The sequence below is a fragment of the Paroedura picta genome, chromosome 2, assembly GCF_049243985.1.
Source record: "Paroedura picta isolate Pp20150507F chromosome 2, Ppicta_v3.0, whole genome shotgun sequence".
Lineage (NCBI taxonomy): Eukaryota > Metazoa > Chordata > Lepidosauria > Squamata > Gekkonidae > Paroedura > Paroedura picta.
Window position 1 is genome coordinate 144,671,970 of NC_135370.1, and position 27,139 is coordinate 144,699,108.

General features: G+C 44.3%; 1 protein-coding gene across 13 annotated transcripts in view; it reads left to right on the forward strand.

Annotated features, from left to right (window-relative positions):
• NPAS3 (neuronal PAS domain protein 3) overlaps positions 1 to 27,139 on the forward strand; it is an 885,376-nt gene that overhangs the window by 790,916 nt on the left and 67,321 nt on the right. For 12 of the 13 annotated variants that reach the window (XM_077323057.1, XM_077323059.1, XM_077323064.1 and 9 more), the window contains one exon: positions 15,628 to 15,746. In XM_077323057.1, the coding sequence (XP_077179172.1) occupies positions 15,628 to 15,746 (119 nt within the window). The remainder of the gene's footprint in view (positions 1 to 15,627; positions 15,747 to 27,139) is intronic. The other variant, XM_077323058.1, reaches the window with a different exon arrangement.

Sequence of the window (27,139 nt, forward strand, 5' to 3'; positions counted from 1 at the left end):
CTTATGGGGGCCCCCACTCCAGGGAAGGTGAATGCGCAAGCTAAGCCATCCCAATCAATCCGCCCCATGTTCCTAAATCTGCTGGCTGTGAGTATTAAGATATAACATTTCTTCATAAGAAATGAGTAACAAGAATCATAACTACAATAATTCCCAAACAACAACCAACCAGGGAGGGAGGGTGTGTTTCCCCGCTCCAATTCTGAGGAGGGAAAGAGGCTGGGTGCTCCACAACAGCCCCTAATCAAGGTGTTCGCCCAGCCCCACCTCCCTCTGGGGCCACCAGGATGCAAGCAGCTGTGCTGCCAGTGTCTTCCTCAGCATTCAGCCCATGCAGCAGCAACCAGCCCCCTCATCGAGTCTCGGGTGCATTTCTATTTGGATAAAAGAGCCAGATAGATGCTGAAAGGACTCGGACAGTGTTATTGTTACTTTGTTCAGTGAAGAACTGAAGGAAGACAGGTGTCAGCTTCTTGTAGCTATCATCCAAGTGAGCATTTTAATGAATGAATTAAAGTAAAAATAATCAGGTTTGCAAAATTTCAGCATAGAGACCTTTACTTACAATTTACAAAAACTATTGCCATCTCCGTTATACCTTTTACAATAACACAGATAGAAAGAAGCTTCAAAAACAGAATACCCTTAATTTTCATAAAGTTAAATGTTGGCTAACCAATGAAACCTTGCAGCCCTAGGTGGTATGAAAGTATAATTATGTTAATGTATGGTATTTTAAAATGCCTAGATTATTTTATTTTCCTACTTAGCTGAGGATATGATTTTACAGATACTTTAGTGAAACCCTAATTAGGGTTGCCAGCCTGACCTGAAACACAGTGTCATTTCTGGTGCAAAATTGGAAGTGATGTCATTGCATTGGGGCAATTCTCTAGGATCCTAGATACTATCACATTGTCAGCCAATTTGGTATAGTGGTTAGGAGTGGCAGCTTCTATTCTGGCAAGCTGAGTTTGATTCCCAACTCCTCTGCATACAGCCACCTGGGTGACCTTGGGCTAGTCACAGTCCTTTAGTGCTGTTCTCACAGAACAGTCCTGTCATAGCTCTCTCAGCTCCACCTACATCGCAGGGTCTCTGTTGTGGGGAGAGGAAGGCAAGGCAATTATAAGCCATTTTGAAACTACATCTGGTGCTAAAAATCAGGGCATAAAAATAAAATTGGTCTTCTACCACCTTAGCAAGATGTGGTAGGGAATGTGGGAGGTCTCTGGCTACAGGGCTATAGACCTGTCCTCACTAATCCTGAAAAAAGTTACACACTTCTGAGCCCATTCGCACTGATTGGTTTTAAAGAGTGTTATTTTAGAGTAACTCTAAAGATTGCACTTTAGAGTCCTTTTTTTTTTGCAATGCCAGATTAAGACATGCTGAAACTCTAAACTATGTCATGTTTAAGAGACTCCATAGCATTAGCAAAGATGGTAATTTAATAATGTTTTTATTAGAAAGAAAGCAATCCTTCCTAAGCAGGTCTGCTCTGAATCCTGTTCAGAGCTGTACTAGTGCTTCCTAAAGCTTTTCATGAGTTACTCTGTGATAAGTTTAAACTCACATCTAGCTTCGGTGTCTTTGTGTGTGTTTTTTTTATATATAAACTTTGCTGTAATGTCATATGCACGCTCACAGAGAAATAAACGGCTTGCTCTCCATTCTCTTCACATTTCAAAATTGCTGAGCTGTTTTTGTTCACAATTGACATTTGAAAATGCTGCTTTGGGAACTTCAAGACCGGAAATTTAAGCTTGGGCTGTAATGGTTTATTCTTCATGCTTGAAAGATGGGGAGGGATCCGCGTTCTCATCTGTAATTCTGGTAGTGGCTCGGATCACAGCATCACAATAGTTGCCATAAAAAGCAGCACAGATGCCTCATGGACACTCTGCTTCTTTTCCTGTTTTACATCTGTAGAAACACATATCACAGACGCCAAACACACTTAATTCCTGGTCGGTATTCATACCTTAATGGCAACCACTCTTCAAGTGTAGTATAACCTCTAGGTAAGATATACATACTTTTATTAAGTTAGTAGCATAAATAATGTGTAATATAACTCTTTCAAAAATTATACATTATGTTAACACAATTTATGATAAGGCATTTTTAACAACACGCACAGATAGAGAAATCCAGCATTGAAACTAACAGCCAGTTACTGCCCCTTGGTTAGGCTGCACAGACAATTCATGTATATAAAATAGTGTATTAAAGTAAACTTACAAAAGCAAAGAGCAATCATTGCAAATGTAATTTTTTTTTCTTCCTCTTTGGGATTCTAATTTTAAAAGCATTAAAGAAGACAGCTGCTCATGCTGTGATATGCGCTAAACAGCCTGAAGGATGGAAAAAAATATATTTGTAGCTCATAATAACTATTGACCTTTCTGATATACAATGTTCTCCGTGTTAGCTATTCTGTTCTATCAACAGTGAAGATTGAACATGACTTCTTAATAGAAAACATGGGGTTTCAAGCTGCCTTCACAAAGGTGTTTATGTATTGTTATTTTGTACTGGAGTACAAAGACTAAGTCCTAGTGCCCTTCGTCTGACATCATGTTGTTGTTAAAAAAGGGGGGAGGGGAGGACCTTACTCTTACAGACTGCTTTATAAGAAGAATTGGCTCATAACCATTTTATGGTTGTGATAAAAGCATTGCCACATTCCATCCTGGATGAAGGTACAAGAAGTGGAATCCTAAAATATCCCAGAAGCACAAAGTGTATTTTTTGCTCAAGAAATAGATGCCTCAAGTGGCTGCATTTATGGGTGGTTTGTAATAAGATTTAAAATGTTCATCTTTTTTCTTGTTTTCTATCCTTACTGGTTGTTTTTTTGAGTGCTATGGCCTATTACACATCATGTGTTTTGGATGTCATGTACTCTCAAAGGCTAGGTTTATCGTGTCCCCTTTTTCCCCTTGAACTTGCTGCCACTTAGGAGTTGCATGCAGAAGTGTCCACTAATAGGAATTTGACTTTGACATGTATATTTTCTACAGTCTTCCGAACACCAGCTTAAATGTTCTTTGCTCCCTTAAGGGGAAAAACCTTGCCCCAAAAGCTTATTGGTGTATGAAAATCTGGAATGGCAGATCTTTTAAAATCACAAGCAGAATGGCAATAGTAGGCAGAATTTTATAGGAGTCTATGGAGACAGTTCTGCATTACAATTGTTTTCCCACCTGTGTTCTGGAGTGCTTTTGAAAAGTTCGCAAGATAAAGAAAACCCACAAACTCTCAAAAGGGAATGGCAGTATGCTTTTGCCCTGTTAGGATGAAGAATATTACCATTCCAGGATACCTTTAGAAGTCACTTTGTTACCACATGACTACAGTATAACATAAAGCAGTCACAATTTATGAGAGTCATTCTAAAGAATGAAACACCCCATATCCTTCTTCAGTCATCTGCAAGTCCTAGAAAGATAAACTCAGTTGTGTCTTACTCCAAACATTTATTTGTGTCCTAAACCTAAACTCTTTTGTGTACATATGTGCACAAGGCCCAGTGAGTTCAATGAGAAGGAAGCTAGTGATTAAACCCAAGAGGAAAAATGCTTCCATACAGGGTACATCTTATTCTTGTCCAATTCTTTGTCAGGGAGAGTAGTCAGTAACAAGATGCGGCAGAGGAAGTATGACTACTATCATGCCGTGCGTGGACTTTGAGCAACAAAACCTGGGTTCAAAATCCCACTGAGCCATGAATCTCACTCAGTGACCTTTGGTCTCTCTCTTTCTCTCTCTCTCTCTCTCTCTCTCTCTCTCAGCCTCACCAACTTCAGAGGGTTGTTGTGAGTGTTGTGAGCATCAGGAATGCCGTTCTGAGCTCCTTGGAGGAAAGACAGGCTAAAATATGCCTGATGCAATGATGCCTAGCCCCTGGAATGGAACTCCTGCAGAGACATATACTAGACAGGAGACTCTGCAGGTATGAAGATTCCAGGTCAGGAAATACAGTAAAGGCAATATCTAACATTTTGGGCTAAATCTGAAAACATACTAGAAGCTAGTACAGATCATTCCTAATACATGCAGAATGATGGCCTGCAGCTAATATTCGATATGTGGTCATTGTTGTCATTGTCCTGATATTTTCTAAAATGTCATGGACTACTCTACTAGAATTCCAAGATCTCTTTCTTGAGTACATGCTCCAAAACCAACAATATATAATAATATATAGGCAATGTTATAATTTGTTGATGAGCATTACTGGTCACTTTTAAGTACAGAATTTTATCTGCGTGTTCATTCCTCATTCATCCCATAGTGTAAAATCCTTGTGGATTTGTAGTGTTGGGCATGCAATTCACCTGAGCATTCAAGATTTGTAAATGAAGGGCTGTTCCTACTCTTACTAGATCACCCTGACCTGCTCTGCCATGGAATGCAAAGTGGTGATTACAGCTGTGAACTGCTGTGCCAGCCACACCCCTAGGTGCCCTCCAGTCACTTTTCCTAGGAGGAAGGCAGTATAAAGCAGCACACTGTACCCCCAATTCATAGCTGGGTCTTCGTACAGGCTGGCAGCAAATCGAGGCACACTTTAAAAACTCTCTGTTTCTTAAGGGATGAACTTGAAAGGTGATGCTTTTCATATGAGAAGGCACTATTCCACCCCCAGCCCCCATTTTTTGTCTTTATGATGGAAGGGAGGGGGACATCAACTTCCCTTTTGGTCTAGTTGGTCTTTTAAATTTCTGGATCCTTTCTAGACACCCTCTGTTTTAGCTTGTTCTAAGCACCCTCTTTTTAGTCAAGGATAAATGTAATAATAATTTCAGAGTATCTGACATAGATAATATGATGCCAGTCCAATTTTTCCTGCAGATCAATCAGCTATGCTACTGACCATGCCGGTATGTAAATTGCCCTGACTTGGAAATCGTATCTTGACAGCTAGCCTATTTGCAGACAAAATTAATGCACCATTTCTTTATTTTAACATTCTAGATGGGGCATTTGCTTACCTTTAGAAAATGTGTTTTGAGTATGTTTTCAGCTTGTGGTACATTCAGTTCCTTAGGTGAGCCCAGCTATTCTTTTGACAACAAGGATTATTTCACTCCTGTTGTGCTTCACAGCCTTGTCTGTATTTATTGTCATGGTTATTGTTATGGGATAGGTATGATTTCCACGGTCTGATTTATGAGATCGGTGTCGCTTCTCATGTGTGCAGCAGTCTACCAAATGATTTATTGCTGTCATGGGTGGTAAATCCTGAATCCCGCAAATACCATGTAACATACGTTTCATCCTGACGTCATTCACATTATCCGGACCTTTAAATAAGAGACAGTACGGAGTTGCTGAAGTGAAATTATCATAATAGTAACCATGGCTTTGTATTTTGCACATCTTTTGTCTCTCCAGCATAGTTGCTGATTTTCTTGATCAGTAGAATGTGTAATGCATTTTTATTTTAACTATGATAACAGAAAAATGAGGTGGGGGTTGGGGAAATGTCAGGGTTGCAAGGCAACAAGCACATTCATGGTACTGAGTCATAACTATGTGGATACTCCATAGGGTAGAGCAGGATCCCCGTTTTTTTTAATTATTTTTTTCCAATTTATTACCCGCCACTCCCTAACCAGCTCATAGCAGGTCACAGTGTCTTAAAACCCCATTAAAACTCCCATTCAAATACCCCCAACATGGCAGAAAAATCCCATTCCCACCATTACTACTGAAGGGGGGTGGAGAAGGAGGTCCAACGATGTACACTTCAAACCCCCAGGGGGGGGCAAAGATCTACCTCGCCGACCCCAGCCTCAACCATAGACCTGGCAGAAGAGCTCCATTCTATAGGCCCTGCGGAATGCTGAAAGATCCCACAGGGCCCGTAGCTAACCCTGGAGATCATTCCACAAGGTAGGGGCCAGGACTGAGAAGGCCCTGGCCCTGGTTGAGGCTAGGCGCACTTCCCTATGGCCAGGAATGACCAATAAATTTCTCCCCACAGAGTGTCAGGCCCTGCGAGGGCGATAGGTAGTCCCTCAAGCATGTGGGTCCCAACTCGCATAAGGCCTTGAAGGTTAAAACCAAAACCTTGAACCGGATCCAGACTGCAATTGGCAGCCAATGCAGCTGCCTCAGCACAGGCTGGATATGAACCCTCCAAGGTGTGCCAATAAGGACCCTAGCAGGTGCATTTTGCACTAGCTGAAGTTTCTGGATCAAGGACATGGGTAACATGCTTAGAGCATGTTACAGAAATTTATTCTGGAGATGACCATTGCATGGATCACTATGGCCAAGTGATCAGGGGACAGGTAGGGCACTAGTAGTTGAGCCTGGCAAAGATGGGGAAAAGCCTAGCCGGCTACTCTCTTGACCTGTGCTTCCATAGTCAGGGAGGCATCAGTGGTCACACCCAAGTTCTGGCCTGGGACGCGATGGTAAGTTGCACCCCTGTAAGGTTGGATAAGCAAACTTCCTGATCCTGCCCCCTACCTCCCAGCCACAGGACCTCCATCTTGGAGGGGTTGAGTTTCAGGTGACTCTGCTCGAACCATTCCATCACCGCTTCCAAACATCTGGCAAATGGTTCCGGGGGAAAATCCTGATGGCCATCCATAAGGAGATAGAGCTAGGTGTCATCAGCTTACTGATGGCAGCCCAACCCAAAACTCCATACCAGCTGGGCCAGAGGGCGCATGAAGATGTTGAACAAAGTGGGGGAAAGAACCATGCCCTGAGGGGCCCCACAAGGGAGTCTGTAGGGGTGCGAGAACTCATCCCCCACCGCAACCCTTTGGGTCCAGTTCTGGAGGAAGGAACATATCCAGCACAAGGCTGTGCCCTGTATCCCCATGCCAATGAGGTGGTGGAACAATAATTCATGGTCCACTATGTCAAAGGCCACTGACAGGTCTAAGAGAACCAGCATGGTTGACCCGCCCCTATCCAGCTGGCGACAGAGGTCATCCAGTAGGGCAACCAACACCGTCTCTACCCCGTGGCCAGGATGGAAGCCAGACTGCTATGGATTGAGTGCTGATGTTTCTTCCAAGAAAGCTAGAACCCTTTCCACTACCTTACCCAGGAATGTCAGATGTGACACCAGGCGGTAGCTGGCAGGGTCCCGCGGGTCCAGCGTTGATTTTTTCAGGAGAGGTCGGACCACCGCCTTCTTCAGCCACTCAGGGAACTTCCCAGAACTCAGGGAGAAGTTGATAATGTCCCTCAGCTGGCCTCCTATCCTCCGACCCCCCCCCCCTTGAGGAGCCAAGAAGGACAGGGATCAAGGGGACAAGTGGTCGCCCTAACCAACCCCAGCAACTTGTCCACTTCGGAAGAAGAGAGCCGCCTGAAGCCATCAAACCTCACTACCAAAGGTGACCAACAGGCCTCCAGTTCATTTACTGTACTATTTTCTGGGAAGGTTGTGGCAGAGTGACAAGACTTTATCCGCAACATAGCTCGCTAATGCCTCACAGCCAAGTTCCAATCAACTAGTATTTTGGCGCCCCTCAAGGGCGGTAAGAGACCTAGCTACCCTAAATAATTGGGCCGGGTGAGAGCTTGCGGACGCAATTTCCGTGGCAAAAAACTCCCGTTTTGCACTTTCACCGCCATTGCATATGCCCTCATAAACGTGCAATAAGATGTTCTTGCAACTTCTTCGCAAGTTTTCTGCCACACTTGCTCTAGTCATCTCACCTCTCTTTTCTTCTCCCGGAGCACCTCCGTATACTAGGGGGCCCGTTTGAGTTGAGGGCAAAGATGACATTTAGGAGCAATCTTATCTATAGCAGCCGTCAAGCGGAACTGCCAGTCTTCCACCAAAGCCACCAGTGAGTTGCCAGGAGGCATCGGGTCCCACAGAGCATTCCAGAAACCAAGTGGATCCATGAGTCTCCATGGGCGGGCAAAAATATGCCCACCGCCCAACTGGGAATGGGGTGGTATCTTGAGCTGGGTCTGCAAGGCATAGTGGTCTGACCATGGCACAGCCAGAGCTGCATCCAGATCCACCTCTATCCTGGCACCGAAGATCAAGTCGAGCTTGTGGCTGGCATGATGGGTGGGCCCAGTGACAAATTGCAAGAGCCCTAGTGTAACCATGGATGACACCACATCCCCACCAAGTCCTGAAGAGTGTCTTGCTAAGCTAGATACCACTACAGAATGGCTGTCACGAAGTATTAAAGATGATCATAAAATGTAAGGAGGTTACAAGCCAAGTATTCTTCTGTAAGGAAGACTGTTACTTCTAAATGGATGTGATACTTCTGAGTTCTTCTGGAGCATCTCCTGCTCTAGTGAGGTGGAAGAAAGCAAGGTTGGCTCTAGGCGATTTCACATTAGTGGCACCAATCCAGGCTGCTGCTTTCTGCATCCCCATGGGGGACAGATTTTGGTGGCAGACCTGGTCTGCCCCAGATTTGTATGTCCCAATGGACACAGGTGAGGCAGAATGGTTCCACTGTGGGGGGAGAGCAGTGGGAGGGACTGCAGGAAGGTGGGATGGTGTAAGAACACAATCACATCTTCCTGCAAAAAATTATCAAATGCCCCATTTGGCCCTGTGGTACTATGAAGCGCTGTGGAGCTGAATGGGGCATTTTCTGTCCCCTCTGGGCCTCCATAGGACAAGGAGGAGGTGGGCTCTTCCGCATGCACATGGCCCTCTGCTGGGCTAGGCCCCATTGGCCCCCAGAGTGCCTAAGGGAATGTGGAAAACAACCACATTCCCTTAAAGTGGTGCAATGGGGGCTTAACATGTGCTGAGACCAGGAAAGGCCCACCCTGGCAGCGACATCATTTGAAAGCGTGGATTGGCCCCCTGCTATATAACCACAAAGAGGCCTTTATCCGCCCGGGCAGAATTGGCCTCTTTGTCATAAAAGCATCAGAAAAACCATTGACAAACACTGTGAGGAGGATCATTAGGGTAGAACTAAATAGTTTATATAACAGGCAGTTTTCTTAGAAGGTGAACTAGCAGTGATACAGGCAAAGTTTTTTTGAACTAAGTTGCTAGATCTGATGGTGGGCATTTGTGGGACAAAGGAAACCATATTGACCAATATGTTGTAGTAATAAGAGTACTGCACAAGAATCTGGGAAACACAAGTTCAAATTCCCACTCTGCCATGGACGTTTGCTGGTTGACCTTGAGCTACACACACTTCCTTAGCCTAACTTATTTCACAAGGGGCTTTCAGTGAAGACAAAATGGAGAGGTGTAGGATGCAAGCTGTTCTTGGTCTCTATTGGGGAGAAAGGTCAGGGTATAAAAATATGGATACAGGTGAGGAGCTGGATGAATCGGAAACTAAGGAAGGAAGGGAGGGAGGGAGGGAGGAAGCATTGTCAATATCCAGTTTGTAACTGGAGCCCTCCCAGAATTACAACAGATCTCCATATGACACAGATCAGGTCTGCTGGGTAAAATGGCTGGTTTTGAAAGTGGACTCTATGGCTTTATCTCCTGTTGAGCTCCATGCCTCGCAAATCTCCAAGGATTAGCCCACCTGGAGTTAGTAACTTCTGTACATAATAAGTTCCAAACATTCATGTCCTTGCTGTTTCTCTAAAACTTACCTTTCAGTGGGAGGAGAAGAGCACAGAGCACCCTTTTTATTCCTGAAAGCCCTAGCAGTTCTTGAGTTAACATACCAAGGTTGTTCAACTTTTAGTATGGACCTAGAAAGTCTGACTATCATACAAGTTCTGGGGAGCTTAATGCTACAGCTATTTGATGGTGAGAGTTCTGCTGTAAAGAAAGTATTGAGGAGGGAAAGGGAGGTTTGAAACAGGCTAGATCCAGCTCATAAGAGGAAAGAGATCTTCAGCAGGGGACAGGGATCAGTAGGCAGGAAAGAATTCGTAATGGGCTTGTGTAGATATGGAATTACCTGCTAAAGTGCCCTACTAAATTTCAGTTGACGAATTTCAGTGGAGGTTTAGTAGAGACAGAAAAGTTCAATAAACAGCACCAACCACCTAAGAATCAAAAGCAATATATTTAATCTCCATTTTAAAAATCTGTCTGCTGTTGTTCATGAATTGTGGTTTTGGTTCCTTGCAATTTGTTGTGTTGGTGAGGTTGCTCCTTCTGGGTTGAGAAATTCCCAGAGGTTTGATGGTGGAGCTTGGGGAGGGTGTGCTTTGAGTGGGGAGGTAGCTCACCGTATAATGCTTTAGGGACCACCCTCTGAAGTAGCCATTTTCTCCAAGGGAACTGATCTCTGTAGCCTGGAAAGAAATTGAAATTATAGATATTCAAGATATACCTGGAGGTTGGCAGCTATAAACTCATTGAGTCTAAGGAGGCAAGGCAGGATTATAAATCTTTTTCAAGATATAAAAAAGGAACTTTATTTTTAGAAATCCATTGGCATCCTAAACTAGTGCCACATTCTTCAAGTAGCCATTATTATGGAAACAATAATTTGCCTTCACATGTGGCCTCAGCTAAACTGAAATTTTGGCAATGTGCAAATTCATTGAAATGTAATCCACTAATCAATTAAATGACAAATAACTCTAGTTGAACTATCAGTCGGGTGAGAGTTTTAGTCAAGGTAAGCTGATGGATAGTGGATAGTGAGACACATCTTAAACAAGGATGTACATTGCTCTTGGATATGGTGCCATCAATCCACAACCAAATATCCTTTGAAGAGGATTTGTGTGTGATTAATTGGTGGAGGATAAGTCTGTCAGTAGCTGTTAACCACAATAAATAAATGGAACTTTCATGTTTAGAAGCAGTATACCACTGAATACCAGTTGTGGGAGAGGAAATTGGATTGTTGCCTTTATGATATCCTTGTGGGTTTCCCAGAACATCTGCTGGACACTGGAGGCCAGGCTAAGTTAACCTTTGATCTGATCTAGCAGAGAACTTTTATGTTCCTAATTAACACTACTACCGTGTATTTAGGTGATTTCCATTAAAAACACATCGCAGCATATTTTACTTGCAGTCTGTGTTAGGTCATAATGGACTGGACTACAGCAGCTGTACATGTTAAGCTGATTCGAACATTTATTCACTCAGCAGGAAGAACACATGCTGTGGTTCCTTAATGTACACTTTAAGTACCGCACTGTAGAGTGCTGTATAATAACTGTAATAATTAACGGTGAGTCTTTCACTGCCGATACCGCTTATGACCCTTTTTTGTGGTTCCAGGGTTCCAGTAACCTTGATCCTCATCATATATATTTCCTTGCTTTGAAACTTTCATTTCTTAGATATAGCAAACACAATATTGCTGAATGGAACTGAAAAGCTGAGGCCAGGTTTGTGGCATGATTTCTGATGGTTTCACGTTTGTTCAGGTCTCCAAGGACCAGCACCAATAAATGTGAAAGAGACAACAGCAGATTGGCATACTTTTCCATTTCCACCAGGATGGAGGGGGAAAAACCGCTCTAAATTAAGTCTAACCTTAAATGTATAATCTGTCCTTGGGAAGGGGGAAAAAAAGGATATAGCATCTTCAAGCTCTCGGCATCCCTTACGAGAAAAATTGGTTCTAAGGGTCTCTGATCTTGTGTTTTAGTAAAATAGAACTGCACGGCTGACTGACAGTTCTGATCTAAAGCATTTACGTTTAAGTTTTGATCTCTCTGCTTTTGATTAAAACTAATGAGCTCATTTAATTCAAAATGGGAATCTCTGATAAGAGAAATAAGGTTGATGTGATTGGATTAGAGGGGCAAATTAAGCTCTTAGAGCAGAAGTTTGTGCTTATATAGTGTATTAAAAAGCTGTTGGCGTATTATGGCGTGTTAGATGATGAGAAAAATTTCATAGTAATTCATATTTAATCAGAAGAAATGAAAGTACTAAATATAACATGGCTCTGCTTTTCCCTCGAGTGATAAAGAGCTGTACATTTAAAATGACATGGAATTCATGCTCTCTAAAACAAAACAAAAAAAATCTCTTAAGAGAGACACTGAATAAAGGACCATTCTTGTTGATGGACACATTGCAACAAATGCCATAAGCACAAAGTCAATATGACCACATCAGAGCAAGGGACATAAAAGTTAATATCACTATTATAGGCAGTCAAGTTATGTATCTCCCAGCAAACACTTTCTATAAAACCAGGAAAAGCTTCTGCTAACAATTACCAGTTACTTGAACAGACAGTAGTATAGGGTTTTTTTTTCTTTTGTTTAAACTCCTGAAACAGAAGGGTAGATTTCTTCTGTTATTCATCTTGTGGGCCTAATCCCAACACCTCCATAAATTCTGTTTTGGTGAAAAATGATCAAAATGTGATATGAAAAAAAAGTATTCAATTATGTAACCACATAATTTATTTTCAGATAGAGTTATCAAAGCCTCCCTCCTTCTCCTTCCTTGAGAAGTTTGTTGGTTCAGTTTGAATGACTACCATAGTAAAAGGAAGCACTGGTAGCTCCAAAGAATGCACACAAGAAGCTGTCAGATTTCCTTGACAAAACAGTTTTCATGCTGACCCAGGGATAAAAGCTGGAAGTAGCAGTCAGTCTTCATTATCTGCTGAAAAGACATGGATCACGTACAGTCAACCTTGAACGAGGAGGAGGAAGTTGTAGAATTTTCCTACTCTTGCACATATTATTTTCCCACAAATCTAGAGTTGCTGTTCGAGTGCCATGGCATGTAGCTTCAAATAAGAAATATTTATTTGTTAAGAGAGTCATACCCCACCTCCCACTTGTGACTTAAGGAACTTTAATCCATACATAATACAACAATGCCCCATCAATTTCACCTCCTCTGAAAACACCCACAACTCAAACCTCAGTAAGATCCCTTTAATGTAATGGCCTTTACAGGGGGTAGAATTGCTCAATTACAGGGGGCTGAATTACTCAATTCCTACTTCTCCTCAGTCTTCTCTTGCGAGGGGAATCATGCTCAACATGGCCAAATCATTTTGTGTGATGAGGAATGGGACTTGTGACCTAGGATCACTGTAGGGGTACTCCATAACCACCTAGTTTCTTTAAATGAAACAAAATCTTCTCAGCCAGATGAATTGCATCCAAGGGTACTAAAAGAACAGATGTCATTACTGAGCCTCTAACCATTATTTTTGACAATTCTTGGAGAACAAGTGAAGTGCCAGAAGATTGGAGGCGGACAAATGTTGTCCCCATTTTCAAGAAGGGGGAAAAGGAGGATCCAGGTAACTACCGACCCATTAGCTTGACATCTATAGCTGGCAGAATTTTAAAACAAATCATTAAACAGTTGGTCCTTGAGTAGCTAGACAGGATAGCTGTAATTATAGCTTTCTCAAGAACAAGTCATGTCAGACTAACTTTATCTTTTTTTTTTTTTGAGGAAATTACTACCTTGCTATATCGGGAATGCTGTAGACATTGTTTACCTTGATATCAGCAAAGCTTTTGATAAGGTTCCGCATGATATTCTTATTGGCAAATTGGTGTATTACTATTAGGTGGATCGAGAACTGGTTGACAGATCGCACCCAAGGGTGCATATAAATGGTTCATCATCTTCTTGGAGTTGAGTAACGAGTGGAGTGCCTCAGAGATCTGTCCTGAGCCTTGTGATGTTTAACATATTCATAAATGATTTTGATGAAGAAAAAGAGGGGGTGCTTATTAAATTTTCAGATGATACTAAACTGGGAGGGATAGCAAACACACCAGAAGATAAAATCAGGATACAGGATGATCCTGACAGGCTGGAAAACTGGGCTAAAATGAATTTTAAGAGCAAAAAATGTAAAGTTCTACTTTAGGTAGGAAAAATAAAATGCATCACTATACCATGAGTGAGACTTGCCTTGGCTGCAGTATGTGTGAAAAGGATCTGGGGGTCTTAGTAAGCCATACACTGAACATGAGTCAGCAGTGTGACTCGGTAGCTAAAAAGGCAAACAGGATTTTGAGCAGTATTAAAAGAAGCATAGTGTCCAAATCATGCGAGATATGTTGCCACTTTACTCTGCTGTGGTTAGACCTTACGCTGAATACTGTGTTCAGTTTTGGGCACCACAACTGAAGAAAGATGTAGAGAAACTAGAGTATGTCCAGAAGAGGGCTACAAAGAGGGTGAGGGGTTTGGAGATCAGGTCACATGAGGAAAGGTTGAGAGAGCTTGGCCTGTTTAGCCTGGAGACAAGGGGACTAAGAGGTGATATGATAACCAAATACTTGAGGGGCTGTCATATAGGAGCAGAGTTGTTTTCTGTTGTCCCAGAGAGCTGGACCAGAATCAATGGGTTGAAATTAATTAAAAAGAACAAGCTTCCTCAGGAGATGGTTTCTCCTTCTTTGGAAGTTTTAAAGGCTAGATAGCCATCTGACAGAAATGCTGATTTTATGAGATTAGGCAGATTGTGAGTGCGTGGGCAGGAAGGAATGTGCCAGTGTTTGTCTCTTGTGGCCCTGCCTTATACCCAGGTAATTGCTAATTGCCGCAGTGGGATGGTAGGTGAATCTCCTCCAGGCCAGGCTGCATTCTGGAGCTTTTTGGTGGAGGGATCACTTGGGCATGAAATTGGGGTCACTGTGAGTGGGCAGGTAGTTATGAGTTCCTGCATTGTGCAGGGGGTTGGACTAGATGACCCTGAAGATCCCTTCAAACTGTACAATTCTAGGGCCTTGTAAAAGAATGCCGTCCTCCTCAAAGAGCCTATTCTAAAAGGGGGCAGCCACAATTGAAAATATATATGCTCTGATAAATACCAAACAGGGGAACAACAGATTACCATAATTGGCACATGAGCACATCTAGGGAGGTTGGCCCTTTAGGATTCCTTGAAAGGTGGTGAGTTCTCCTTCTTTGGAAGATTTAAGCAGAGGCTAGATAGCCATCTGCCAGAAATACTGATTTGGTCAACTTAGGCAGATTTTGAATGGGTGGGCAGAAAGGATTGTTTCAGTGCTTGACTCTTGTGGCCCTTTCTTTCATGCCCAGGGAAATGCTGGTCACCGCATTGGGATCGTGAGGTGAATTTCCTCCATGCCATAGTGGATAGGAATTCGGGGGGGGGGGTTGGGGGGAGAAGTATCTGGACATAGAATTAGGGTCATTGTGTGTGGGCAGGTAGTTGTGAGTTTCCTGCATTGTGCACGGTGTTGGACTAGATGATCCTGGAAGTACCTTCCAGCTCCATGATTCTAGGTCACACATGAAGTTCAATTTTAGCTGCTCAAAGAATCATAGAATCATAGAATCATAGAGTTGGAAGGGGCCATACAGGCCATCTAGTCCAACCCCCTGCTCAACGCAGGACTAGCCCTAAGCATCCTAAAGCATCCAAGAAAAGTGTGTATCCAACCTTTGCTTGAAGACTTCCAGTGAGGGGGAGCTCACCACCTCCTTAGGCAGCCTATTCCACTGCTGAACTACTCTGACTGTGAAAAACTTTTTCCTGATATCTAGCCTATATCGTTGTAACCAAAAAACTTCGGGAACCCTGGATCTACATAATGGCTTAATAAATGAGACTGACCTGTTTTTTTACAGCATGTTGGAATGAGTGATTCTTCCTTATTCCTTTGTACTTATCTCAGTGGTTAGTTCTGTGGAATAGTTCAAAGGGTTTTTTTTAACAAATTAAGTAATCCATGGATTAATTTTTAAAAAAATTTCTCTTCTAGTAGAATCCACGAGCCCCAGCCTACTTATGACGGACAACAATCTAGAGAGGTCTTTTTTCATCCGGATGAAATCTACCCTCACCAAGCGAGGCGTGCACATCAAATCCTCAGGATATAAGGTAAATTTTGTTCTGTTTTGCTGAGAGTAGCTGGATTTTTCTGTGCTATTGGTGGAAATAGAGGATGGCTAAATAACTAACATAAATGGCTACATTTCTTACCTCATTTAAGCAAATTTGGCTAGGGATAAGTATGTGGATATTTTACATATTCAGATCTCTTTACTGTTTGTTTTATTATAAAGGTAACATGTTAGTTTTAAGAATATTACAGATTAGGAAATAAATAATGATTTGTGAATGTTATAGATTGAAGTTTCAGCATAGATAACTTTGTAAATTTAGCTAATCCTCTGAGTAAGTAGTGTTCTTATTCACTGGCTTGAGGAAGTCCTAAAGAGGAAACCTAATAGGGCCATGGATCCCGTTATTGGAGGATATGGCAGATACAGTGGTGGGAGGAGATTGGACAAGAGAAATGGTGAGAGCTGTAATTGACTAAATGGCAACTGGGGACAGTATTCCTGGGTTTGCTGTGCTTATATTCCTGGGTTTGCTGTGCTTGTACCCCTTCTAATCTCTGCTACATCTTCAGAAACACCGAGACAGAGGCTAGGGTAGTCCGGCTCCAACACTGGTGCTGTGCAATGCCAGGTCAATTAACAAGAAATCCTCTACCATGGAGGTGTATTTCACTGAGCACAAGGTAGACTAGGCTTGCGTGAGCAAGAAAGACCTGGGTGAGGGAGGGTGAAACTGTCATCTTGAAAGAACTGCACTCTTGCGTTCTTGGTTCTCCATCATTCCTGGGCCTCAGCCCAGGTGGGAGGGATGGCAATACTGGTCTAGGAAGCTTTCTCTTTCAGCACCAAAGATCCCAGATATTGAATCTGTTGGCCTCAGATGTGATTTGGTTGAGAGCTTGGCCATCTAATTGGTGTACTGCCTGCCAAACTCTCCATCAGATGCCCCGATGGACTTTTTTTTTAGGATGTAGCTGCCTGAGCCTTGCAGTTCTCCAGGACTTTGGTACTGGGTGACTTCAATGTCCATGCAGAGCTCCTGGTCTTGGGGCATGGTCCAGACCTAGTGTTGGCCATGGCAATGTTAGGGTTCTCATAGGTTGTTATTGGTCCCACCCATCAAGTGGGCCACATCCTGGATTTGATCTTTTGCACAGAGGTGGATGTTGATCTGATTGTGCCTAATACCATCCCATGGTCAGACGACTGTGCTGTGAAGACCGAGCTCCATTTGCCACCCACTCCTCGTTTCAGGTGGAGCTCATGTTTTGCCCTCCTTCAGAGATATATGGATCCAGAGGGTTTCCTGAACACTCTGTCGGACCCAAGGCCTCTTGGCAACTCTTTGGATGATCTAGTCAGTGACTGGCATGCCAAAATGCTAGCAGCCATCAATGAGATTTCTCCCCTTCCGGTCAGCCCTGCCCCCAACATGGTGGAATTAGCTCCTGGGAGAGCTAAGGGCCCTGACAGAACTGAGTCAGTTCTGGGCTGATTCTGTACCAATGCCACTCCAGGGCGCTGCTGGTTCATTGCAATGGGGAAGCAGGGGACTGTTTACTGTGGTGTATACCAGGGGTATAAGAGCCTCTTGTGGCGCAGAGTGGTAAGGCAGCCGTCTGAAAGCTTTGCCCATGAGGCTGGGAGTTCAATCCCACCAGCCAGCTCAAGGTTGACTCAGCCTTCCATCCTTCCGAGGTTGGTAAAATGAGTACCCAGCTTGCTGGGGGGTAAACGGTAATGACTGGGGAAAGGAATGGCAAACCACCCCTTATTGAGTCTGCCATGAAAACGCTAGAGGGCATAACCCCAAGGGTCAGACATGACTCGGTGCTTGCACAGGGGATACCTTTACCTTTACCAGGGGTAGTCAACCTGTGGTCCTCCAGATGTTCATGGACTACAATTCCCATGTGTAACAAAGCAATCCCCATGTGTAACAAAGCAATCCCAGCTTTGTGCAAATTTTTAAAATGTCCCATTTGGCTCTGCACCACTGTGAATTGCTGTGGAGCTGAATGGGGCATTTCTTGTCCCTTCCAGGGCTCTGTAGGCCCTTCCACACTTGTCTTGCCTGGCATAGTGGCCAATGACACCTGTGACAGGAAAAGAAATGCAAAAGAATCCATGTTTCCTAGCCAAAGGGAGTCTTGGGCCTGATTTGAGCCAGCTCTTGGCCAGCGCTGGACATGCCTCAGCATCCTGGGGACACATGGATTTGCCCTGCCACCGGATAAGCAGTATGGCAGGGCTTATTCCCCATGCAGCACCAGTCCCACAGGGCATGTAAGATGGAGCTCTTCCACCAGGCATTTTGTTGGGTCCAATGAACATCTGGGCAGCTGATTAACATCTTGGGCTCCTCTATATGGATAGCACCCCCTCCCGCTTCGTGCCTCCCGACGCGTCAGGCCACCAGCAAGGGAGCAAGTGCAAGCCGCACTGCGCGCGGCTCGCAATTGCTCCCTTGGCGGCGGGGTGGCAATAGGCGAGGCCAATTGGCAGGCACCTGCCAATTAGCCCCGCCGATGGTCTGTCCGGAGGAAGGGGCCAATCAGCACCCTTCCTCATCCCGGACAGAGCCTGCCCTAACTCCTCCCCCTAAGCCCTTACGGCTTTATTTAGGCCGCGGCGCCGCGGGCGCCACAGGCGGGGTTTAAGATAATATGTTGTGAGCTGCCACAAGCTGGTGTTGCCAGGTGGAGCAGGGTATACATTGAAAAATAAACAAAGTGCAAGTGGAGGTCCTTGCAAAAATCCCTCCATTGTTAAACTTAATTTCATAGATGAATCTGGCCCTCTGTTTTGTTTTGTTTTGTGCTATTTTACTTTCACTGTCTACCCAACCCATTATAAGACCTTGAATTTCACTTCATAATGGTTATTTGAAGATGTGCAAAATTTGCATTTTTCATTCTAGAATTAGTCATTCCCACTCCCCCCTTAATTTCTGTGTGTTCTAAATAACTATAAACAGCAGGCGACTAAGAGCACTTGGAGATTGTCATTTTGGTGGATGATTGTTGCCTGTTTTGTCAGTATTAGTGTGACCATGCTCCTGATTGTCTCTCCTTTTCTACCATAAGAGCTGAATATTCCATTTTAAATTATTGCCTTATTTGCAGTATATCCAACTTTCTGTTGGCTCACAACCACATGAACAACAAAAGAGGGAACAAATTAATCCAACGTGTATAGAAGTTAAGAATCTTAGAGGTTAAGCAGCAGGAAAAAATTAAATATTAAAATACAAGTATGTATTGCCATTCATGTGCACATTTTAAATTAAAAAAAATCAACATAAGACTCACAGTATTATACAAATCTAGAGCATACTGACATATGGATAAATGAACTGATACAAAAAAAACCAAATGCATTTCAGCCCCTCTTGGGGTCTTCTTCAGTGGTCTGATATTTTAAATACACTTATGTAATATAATCATATTCGGGACTATGAGATGGTAAAATCTGAAATAGATGGAAATGTATCATGAAGAGCATTGTTATATAATAAAAATCCATTAACTGTTTTTATATATAAATTTGTGTCTATACACTTAGGGTGATAATTACTCACATAAAGACAGAAGCTCCCACACTTATAAACTGTGTCCAAATTTCTCTCTCTTGGAGCCTTCTGTTAAAAGATTTATTCTCAAAAATTCCTCTCTATATCATTTTTTATTAATATAAAGTTAATCCAAAGAACGTTCCTTGAACTCCGAACCTGCATGGACCTCCCCATTTTCATGAACTTGTGGTTCACTCAAGTTCGTTAACTATTTAGCTGTTTCCTGGGGATGTTACAGATGTGAAATTTACTGTGGAGCTTACCCTGACTATATCACCTCATTTTGGACATGGTTTCTGGATCTACTCCTGTGTCCACTCTTTTCCCCTTTGGTCCTGGGAGGTGATTATCCACCCACCTACCTTCCCATGTCATAGTTTTAGAGAGAAGCATGGTTTCCTATGGACTTAATGGACTTTCTTCTACAGATACTCTGGCTTGGGTGAGATATCCAAGTCCGGCATCCCAGTAAGTCCGGGGTCTTCAATGGGGTTTGGCTGCCCCCACCCACACAGTGGGAGCTGGAGTAGGAGATATATGGGGAAAGCTTCCCACACTTTGTTCTCTGGTCATCAAACCACCACAACCCACAACTGCGACAGGTGACACCACACCATAATGATGCCTTGTCTGGAGCCTGTGCTGCCTGAAGCCATTTCTTCTAGGTGCAAGATCCTCATTCCTCTTTCCAGTCTTCAGATATCCCTCCTTCTTTGATGATGGCCATGCACTTTCATTGTCTGGGTTATAATGGGAGGGCCATGGATTGTTGGGGTTCAAGTGGCTGGCTAGCTAGCAAAAGACAGTTGTACTGAGGTTGAGCTTGGGGGATCTTTTGGGGAGTTGGCAACCTCAGCACAATAGTTTGGGTGCTTTCAGAATGCTTAAAACTACTGCCACACACCCCATCCCATATGATTGGGAAGTGACAGAAGGTATCTTCCTCTAATCAACCCCCCTGGACCAGTGGGACAGTTGGGCAATGTGACCTGGGAAACCTTGGGAGAGAATTCAGGAATGGTGTCCAGCATACTCACAAGTGACTCTGATTTCCCTTCTGTCATTCCTCATGAAGATATGCACGTGGAGGAACCGAGTGTGCATCACATTAAGAAGGATCGTGACATTTTTGTCTGAAGTTATATGGCTCCCCATCCCTGGACCCAACATGGCTAACCTGACCCCACTGCCCCACCACTTTGTCGTGCTATCCTCAATACCTACCGTTGTTTTTCTAAAGATACATGGCTCATCCATTCCCTGAGCATGCAAAAGGAACAACTTTTATCCCATAGGAAGAATCTTCTCCTTCATCATGGGGATCTGACCTAAAACCACTGGTAGTGTTAGCTGAAAGCTCTTCAGCTGCCACCAGTTATTGGTGAGGGAAAGGTAGCCATGCTGCTGGCAATTCCACAAGTTGGCCATGAAATGTATGGTGCATCCTTTGGCTTTGGATAGCTTGGCCTTTACCAGGTTTACCATGGACCAGAACATGGAGGGGACCACCCAGTGACATACAATCCTACAAGATGGGATGGAATACCATGGTGCAAGGTAATGCAGTAGCCTGTGAAGCCCTCTGTCCTCCACCAAAGAGAGGGGCTGACCATTCACAGTCACCATCTACCCAATAAGCCTAGGTATAGCGGCCTGCAGCCTGTCCCTAGATCTCTTTTTTGGCATGATCACATTCCCCATCGAAAAAACTTCTGTCAGCATTGCCTGCCTTGCAGTCCTACCCGCATATCCCATTAGTACCTGACTTAACCATTGGGTGGAACAAACCGCCATTTGACTAGTCCCCGATAAGGCCCGGCCATCAACACTCATTGACTCAACTGTGCAAGCAACTTGGGGGGTGGCAAGAGCTCCTCATGGTCTCAACAATGAGAGGTAGTCTTGTCTGTTGCTCCCCCAAGGGATTGCCCTCTGCTGCACAGGCAGAACAGTAGGGTGGATTCACTGCAGGTGCCAGTGGATAGTGGAGGAGGAAGGGTGGTTTGGGTCTGTCCCATGGTGCATGTGGGCCTTTCAAATCCTGCATTCCACAATACAGGGGTTACTGGGAATCATTTGGAAGTGGTCCCACAGCTCTGGCTGAAACCTAGTACCCAATCTGGGACTGCAAGCTGGTCTAAGTTGCTGTGAATGAAGTCCACCACTAGTCCTCAGGGATGGTCCCAAGGGTGAGTTTATGACAGATGTGAAGGGGCTAGAGGTTCTCCAATCCCCATCCCTCGACTCTGCAAAGTCAGTTTCCTCCTCTAAAAAGATTATGATCAACTGCTGCTCTTTGGGCTGCTCCACCAATTATTCTTCTTCATAGTCTGGGGGAAAACTATGCATCTGGGATGAAGAGCACCCCTCTGCATCCTTGACTACCACACCACCCAAAAAGGAACTAATGGGATTGACGGGAGGATAGTCAACCACTCGGGGCACCTCCTCTTCTGGCACCAGGCTAGTCTCCACTGGGAAAGTCCCTGCTTCATGGTAGAAGGGGTGGTTCTCCCTGCTCCACAATGAACCCCCTTCATCCTCACCGTACCCCTCATTCAAGATCAATACTGCATTTGCACTCTACCACTCATCTTGTTGTGGGAAATGCAGAAGAAGTTTTATCTATGGGAAAGAGAGCAGTTACTCACCAACTATCAAGTCATACCTAGCAGATAAGGGTGTATACACATGAAACCTACAAACCTGTTTATTTGGGGGAGGGGACATAGTAGGGTGTCTCTTACAAGACACAACCACCGCTCACAGGAAATCAACTAGGGAATGCCTAAGGTGTCGTTGAATGTAAAGCAAGGGAAAACATCAAGACACAGGAAAAGCAAAAAGTTCAGTTACTAGGTTTGACCACCCAGGAAGGAATGGAAAACTAGCAAATTATATTCTCTCAAAAACACCTTACAAGTAACCACTGACAGCTATGACTGTACCAGCCTTGTTACCACACTATGTCAGAAAGGGAAAGAAATGTACAGATAGAAAGGAAGGAAGACTGTGGAATGGATGTCCTCAAAAGGCAGGACCATGGCCACACATTTTTAAGAAGGTTGACAACTCCGGAAGACTCAACCTGAATATGGGGGAGGGGGAAAAGGAACAGAAACTGTACTCCAAGAGAAAACCACAGAAAATGAAAAATTAACTGGTAGAGGTGTGTCTAGGTACTCCCATGTGTGATTTGGGGTAAGGAAGGAGGGGAAAGAAATGTGGATGCGCTTGTGTGTGTGTGTGTGTGCCGAGTTGCACACTGGCACCTGTGCCTGGAACACCTGATTCGGACGGCACCGTGCACAGTCCTATTCACAGAGATCCATGGGCTGGCCCTTGCCCATCTCTATTGTAGGCCTCTCTGCCTGAGTGCATTCTTATGTGTCTACAGAAAGTAATGAAAAAAGGCATTGAAATAATAGTGTTTAAATCCTATCTGCTGTAAGATGTCCTTGAACTCAATTATCTGCCTGGCTAACTGTGTGGGGGAGTGACGAAAGGTTGCTTAAGGAAGAGCCCCCCCCCCCAAAAAAAAATTTTTGTCTTTGAGGCCACTGACAAGAACAGAAGAAAAAAACTTCCAGTTGAGAACACTTAAAAAAAACTGCCATCCAGTCTAAATCCTCATTTAAACCATACGGAGAAATGCTGTTCAATTTATGAATCCAGAATAATTCCCTTTTTCTAAGCAGTTTTGAAACAGTGCCAGCTGGAGCCTGAACATGTTGTATCACCCAGAATTTAAAATCAGTCTGTGTGGCCAGACGTTGTGAAATGTCTCACCAGGGGCGCTGTGATCTTCCTCTGCTTGATGTTGATGCAATGTTAACAAATTCTCGTTCTGATGGCCCGGGTTGTACATTCAGTGTGCAATTTTCCAGATCCACATTGGATCACATAGATTACAGACTTTGTTGAACAATTAGCAAAACTATATAAAAAGTCTGATCTCCTGCAGCATTCCTAAATGTAATAGTTTTTACAGATAAGGCACAGAAGGCTCCAAATTTGGACACCCCTGCCTTTACCTATTAATAAGTTAGTCAGTGGTGGCACCAGAAAATATATGGGTGGTACAGAAAGAACAATGCAATTCTTGGGGCAGAGCTCTTTGCAACTTGCTAAGAGAAATAACAGAATGTTTTGCATAAAACTCCAGGTGTGGCCTGATGATCTCTTGGAATTACAACTGATCTCCCGACCACAAAAAAGTTTCCTAGAGGAAAGGAATGCTTTGAAGGTTGGACACTGATATTACATCATACTGAGATGTCTCTCCTCCCCAGACCCCACCTTGGTAGGTTGTTGCCCCCATATCTCCTGGAATTTCACAACCTGGAGACAGTAAGCCTGTGGGGGCATGCTAGGCCCTTTCAAGCCCCGTGGGTGGTGAAAAATACATGCCCGAACTGGTCTGCACCCAGTGACACCCACCCTGATGAGTGGAAGATGACTCAGCAGTGCGCACACTGGCCACAGGCAGCCTTGACCCCCAACGCTGTGGAGCTGAGGCTGGGCACTGAGGATGCTTGTGGAAGATGGAGCTATGCCTGACAGCTGCTTGGCACAATCTCCCACTGCAATTGAAACTCTTGCTAAGGCATGCTGGGCAACTGCAAAGAGAGCTAAGGCAAATTTGCAAAACTTGCTTCAAAGCCAACCTCAGAAGCAAATGCTTGAGGGGCGGATGACCTGCTCATGGTGGAGGGGAAGGACAGAAGGAAGGACATGGCACCTGATGAAGCTTTCTCCACCTCCACACCGCTCACCATGGCACTTTCTACAGCCTCCCAAATATCACCAGAACTTCCCAGTGAAAACAGAGCCTTCAGGCACATGAATGCCAAGCTGGCTCCGGGGTAGTGTCTGTGTAGTCTGAGGCAGCTGGCCCCTCTGATGCCCCCCCCCTCAGTGGGGTGGTGTGACTAGGGAGGGGAGCCAGTTCACAGGCAGGCATTTCTTTGCAGAGACCCTGCCCCAGCCCCTGTGTCACCAAGCCCTGCCCACCTGCTTGCCCCAGACACAAAATCTGGTAGATATTCACGTGATTCAATGCAGTCAATAAAATTACATTTAATAATAGAATTAAGATTACAGAAGTCTGAAACAAAGCATATTTAGTAGACATAATTGGTTATATTGTTCAGAAAACATTATGTAAGTAAAAAACTACCCATATTTACTCAAATGTAAGATGATCCTGAATGGCAGACCTTAAAAATGTTTTACACAAATATTGGACATGACTTTAACTTGTATGCCATGTAGAACAATTCCTGCTTTTTATGGTATACCTGTGTGGAAAAATCCTAGTATTACATTTGACTGAATACTGTATACAGGGAGAGCAAGATAATGGGAGAGCAGGATAATACATATAGCAAACAGATAATACATAGTATGCAGAGTAGCCTAGTTCACAGTCCATCCCTTTCATCTTTAACCCTCCCCCCGCTCCAGAGGAGCGGGAGGAATAAAGGAGTAAGGGCAAGTGGGGAGGAGTTAGGGCGGGCCCTGTCTGGGATAAAAACTCGGAGGGCCCAATCAGGAGCCGCGAAGCCGCTCCTGATTGGGCCCTCCGAGTGTCACTCGCCTGGGCCAGCCGGGGAGTTGCCGCTCAGAGTAAGAAGCCTTCCCCAGCGGTAAGTCCTCCGGCCGGCTTCCCTCGCCCAGGGAGCCTTCTGCCGAGCCCTGGGGCAGGCTCGCCTGCCCTTGGGCCCGCCAGAAGGCCACAAAGCCCACTCCCGAAGTCCCGAGCCTTCTGCCGGGCCCTGGAGCAGCCAAGCCTGCTCCTAGGCCTGGCAGTAGGCCGCGGAGCCCACCGCCCCCGTCCCGAGCCCTCTGCCGGGCCCTGGGGCAGCTGAGACTGCTCCTCGGCCCGGCAGTAGGCCTCAAAGCCTGCCGCCGCCTTCCCGAGCCTTCTGCCGGGCCCTGGAGCAGCCGAGCCTGCCCCTGGGCCCAGCAGAAGGTCCCAAGGCCACCTATCTTCCTCTGTTCCTCCCTTCCTCCCAGCATTCCCTTTGCCCTTTCCTTCCTCCCAGCATTCCCTTTGCCCTTTCCTTCCCTTCCTCCCAGCATTCACTTTGTTTTTCCCTTTCTCCCTTCCTCCCTCTCTTCCATCTGCCTCTTTCTGGCTACCTGTTTCTCTGCCTCTTCTTCTGTCTCTATCTTCCTCCCTTTCTTTCTGTCTTTCTGTCTCTCTTTCTCCTTTTCCTCTTTCCTTCGCCCCATCCCTCCACCCACCCATCATGCTAGGGCCCGCTGTATTTTGGCCACAGCGGGCTTAATATCTAGTTGAAATATAATTCAATTAAAATATAGCCCAAGTCTGTTTTACAGAGTTTGTGGAATGACAGAAGCATGGGACTTTCCTGATGTTCACAGGTATACCATTCTGCTCTGAGCCTTCAGGGAGGGCGGCATAAAAATACGAATAAATAAATAAATAAAATAAGGATTGGGCTGCTACAGAGAAGTAATTTCAACAACAGGCAGTTGTTGATCTTGCATAGTGACTCTTGCAGAAGGTTCGGCACAGATGAGCAAAGTTGTCATGGTTGAATATAAAAGAAGAGAAAGTTCTGCAGACATGAAGGTCCAAGGCCAGGAAGGGCTTTGTATGTGATGGCCAGTGTCTAGAATTGAACATGGTAACTGTGGGAGAAGCGCTTTTGCATTAGTTAAGAGCTATTTGATAAAGGTTTTAAGAGTGTTCCATGGCAATTACAAAAACAATACTCTACCTCAACTGCCCATGCTGTGAATCATCACATGTACGTGATGCAAATCTTGTAACACAGTCTTGTGCAAACCAAGCATTTCTATACTTTCTCCATTTTGTTAAGTGGAGAATTCATACTATATATGGATTAAGGTGGGAAAAGGTACAGAAATTCTTTGTGGAGTTTCTCAGGATGCATCCCCAACACCAGCTGGAAGTTCTGAGGTCCAGCAACTGTGCAGTGGTTGGAAAGCAGCCATTCAAGAGAAAGACTTTTCTTCATCCACTTCTTGGCTATTAAGAGCCTCATAGACAGGTGTGAAGTTAACAGGCAATGGACTGCTTGGGGACTGCTGATCATGAGAAATTTGGATTACCTGTAATAGAGGCAGGAGGGTGTCTTCTAAGATTATTTTTTACTGTAGGGTCCCTGTCAATTTTACAGGTGGAGATGAGTTAAGCAAACTCCTTTGTGGATATATTCAAGTGGGAAGCCATTTTGGTCTGAAATAGAGCAACAATAATACCTTTAAGACCAACAAAGGTTTATTCAAAGAACGAGCTTTTGTGTGCATTCATAGTTCTTCAGACAATGGAACAGGGATCATAAGAGTACAGATATGTCTTCCTTTGTGGATATGTTAGGCCCAGGAGAAACCTAATCAGTTTGGATGAGTATGTTGAATGCATTCCCTGGCCTTGAAAAAACACTGGACCATCAGCATGTAATAAATATTAGGTCCTGAATTTCAGCCTGCGTTGACAACTCCCTCTGAATTGACTTAAGAAATTACTTCACTGCCAACCTTTCATAGCAACTGAGTAAACAACCTCATTGGCTATCATGTTCGCAGCAGCAACTTACCCATAACCTCAGGCATTTGTGTGTGTGAGTTCTTGAAAGACAAAATATTTGCTGGGATACAGAGATCACTCTGGTCTTCAACTCAGCCTCTTGTAAGTTAAGAAAATGTCTTGGGGTCTTTAGCCATCATGAAGTCAGCCTGTATAAGAGGGCACTGGGGACATTGTAACTTAACTCCCTCCCCCCCCATAACATAGATACTCTATAAATACACTGAAGCTTTTTCTGGATCATTACACTGAGCCAATGTAGCACAGTGTTTTG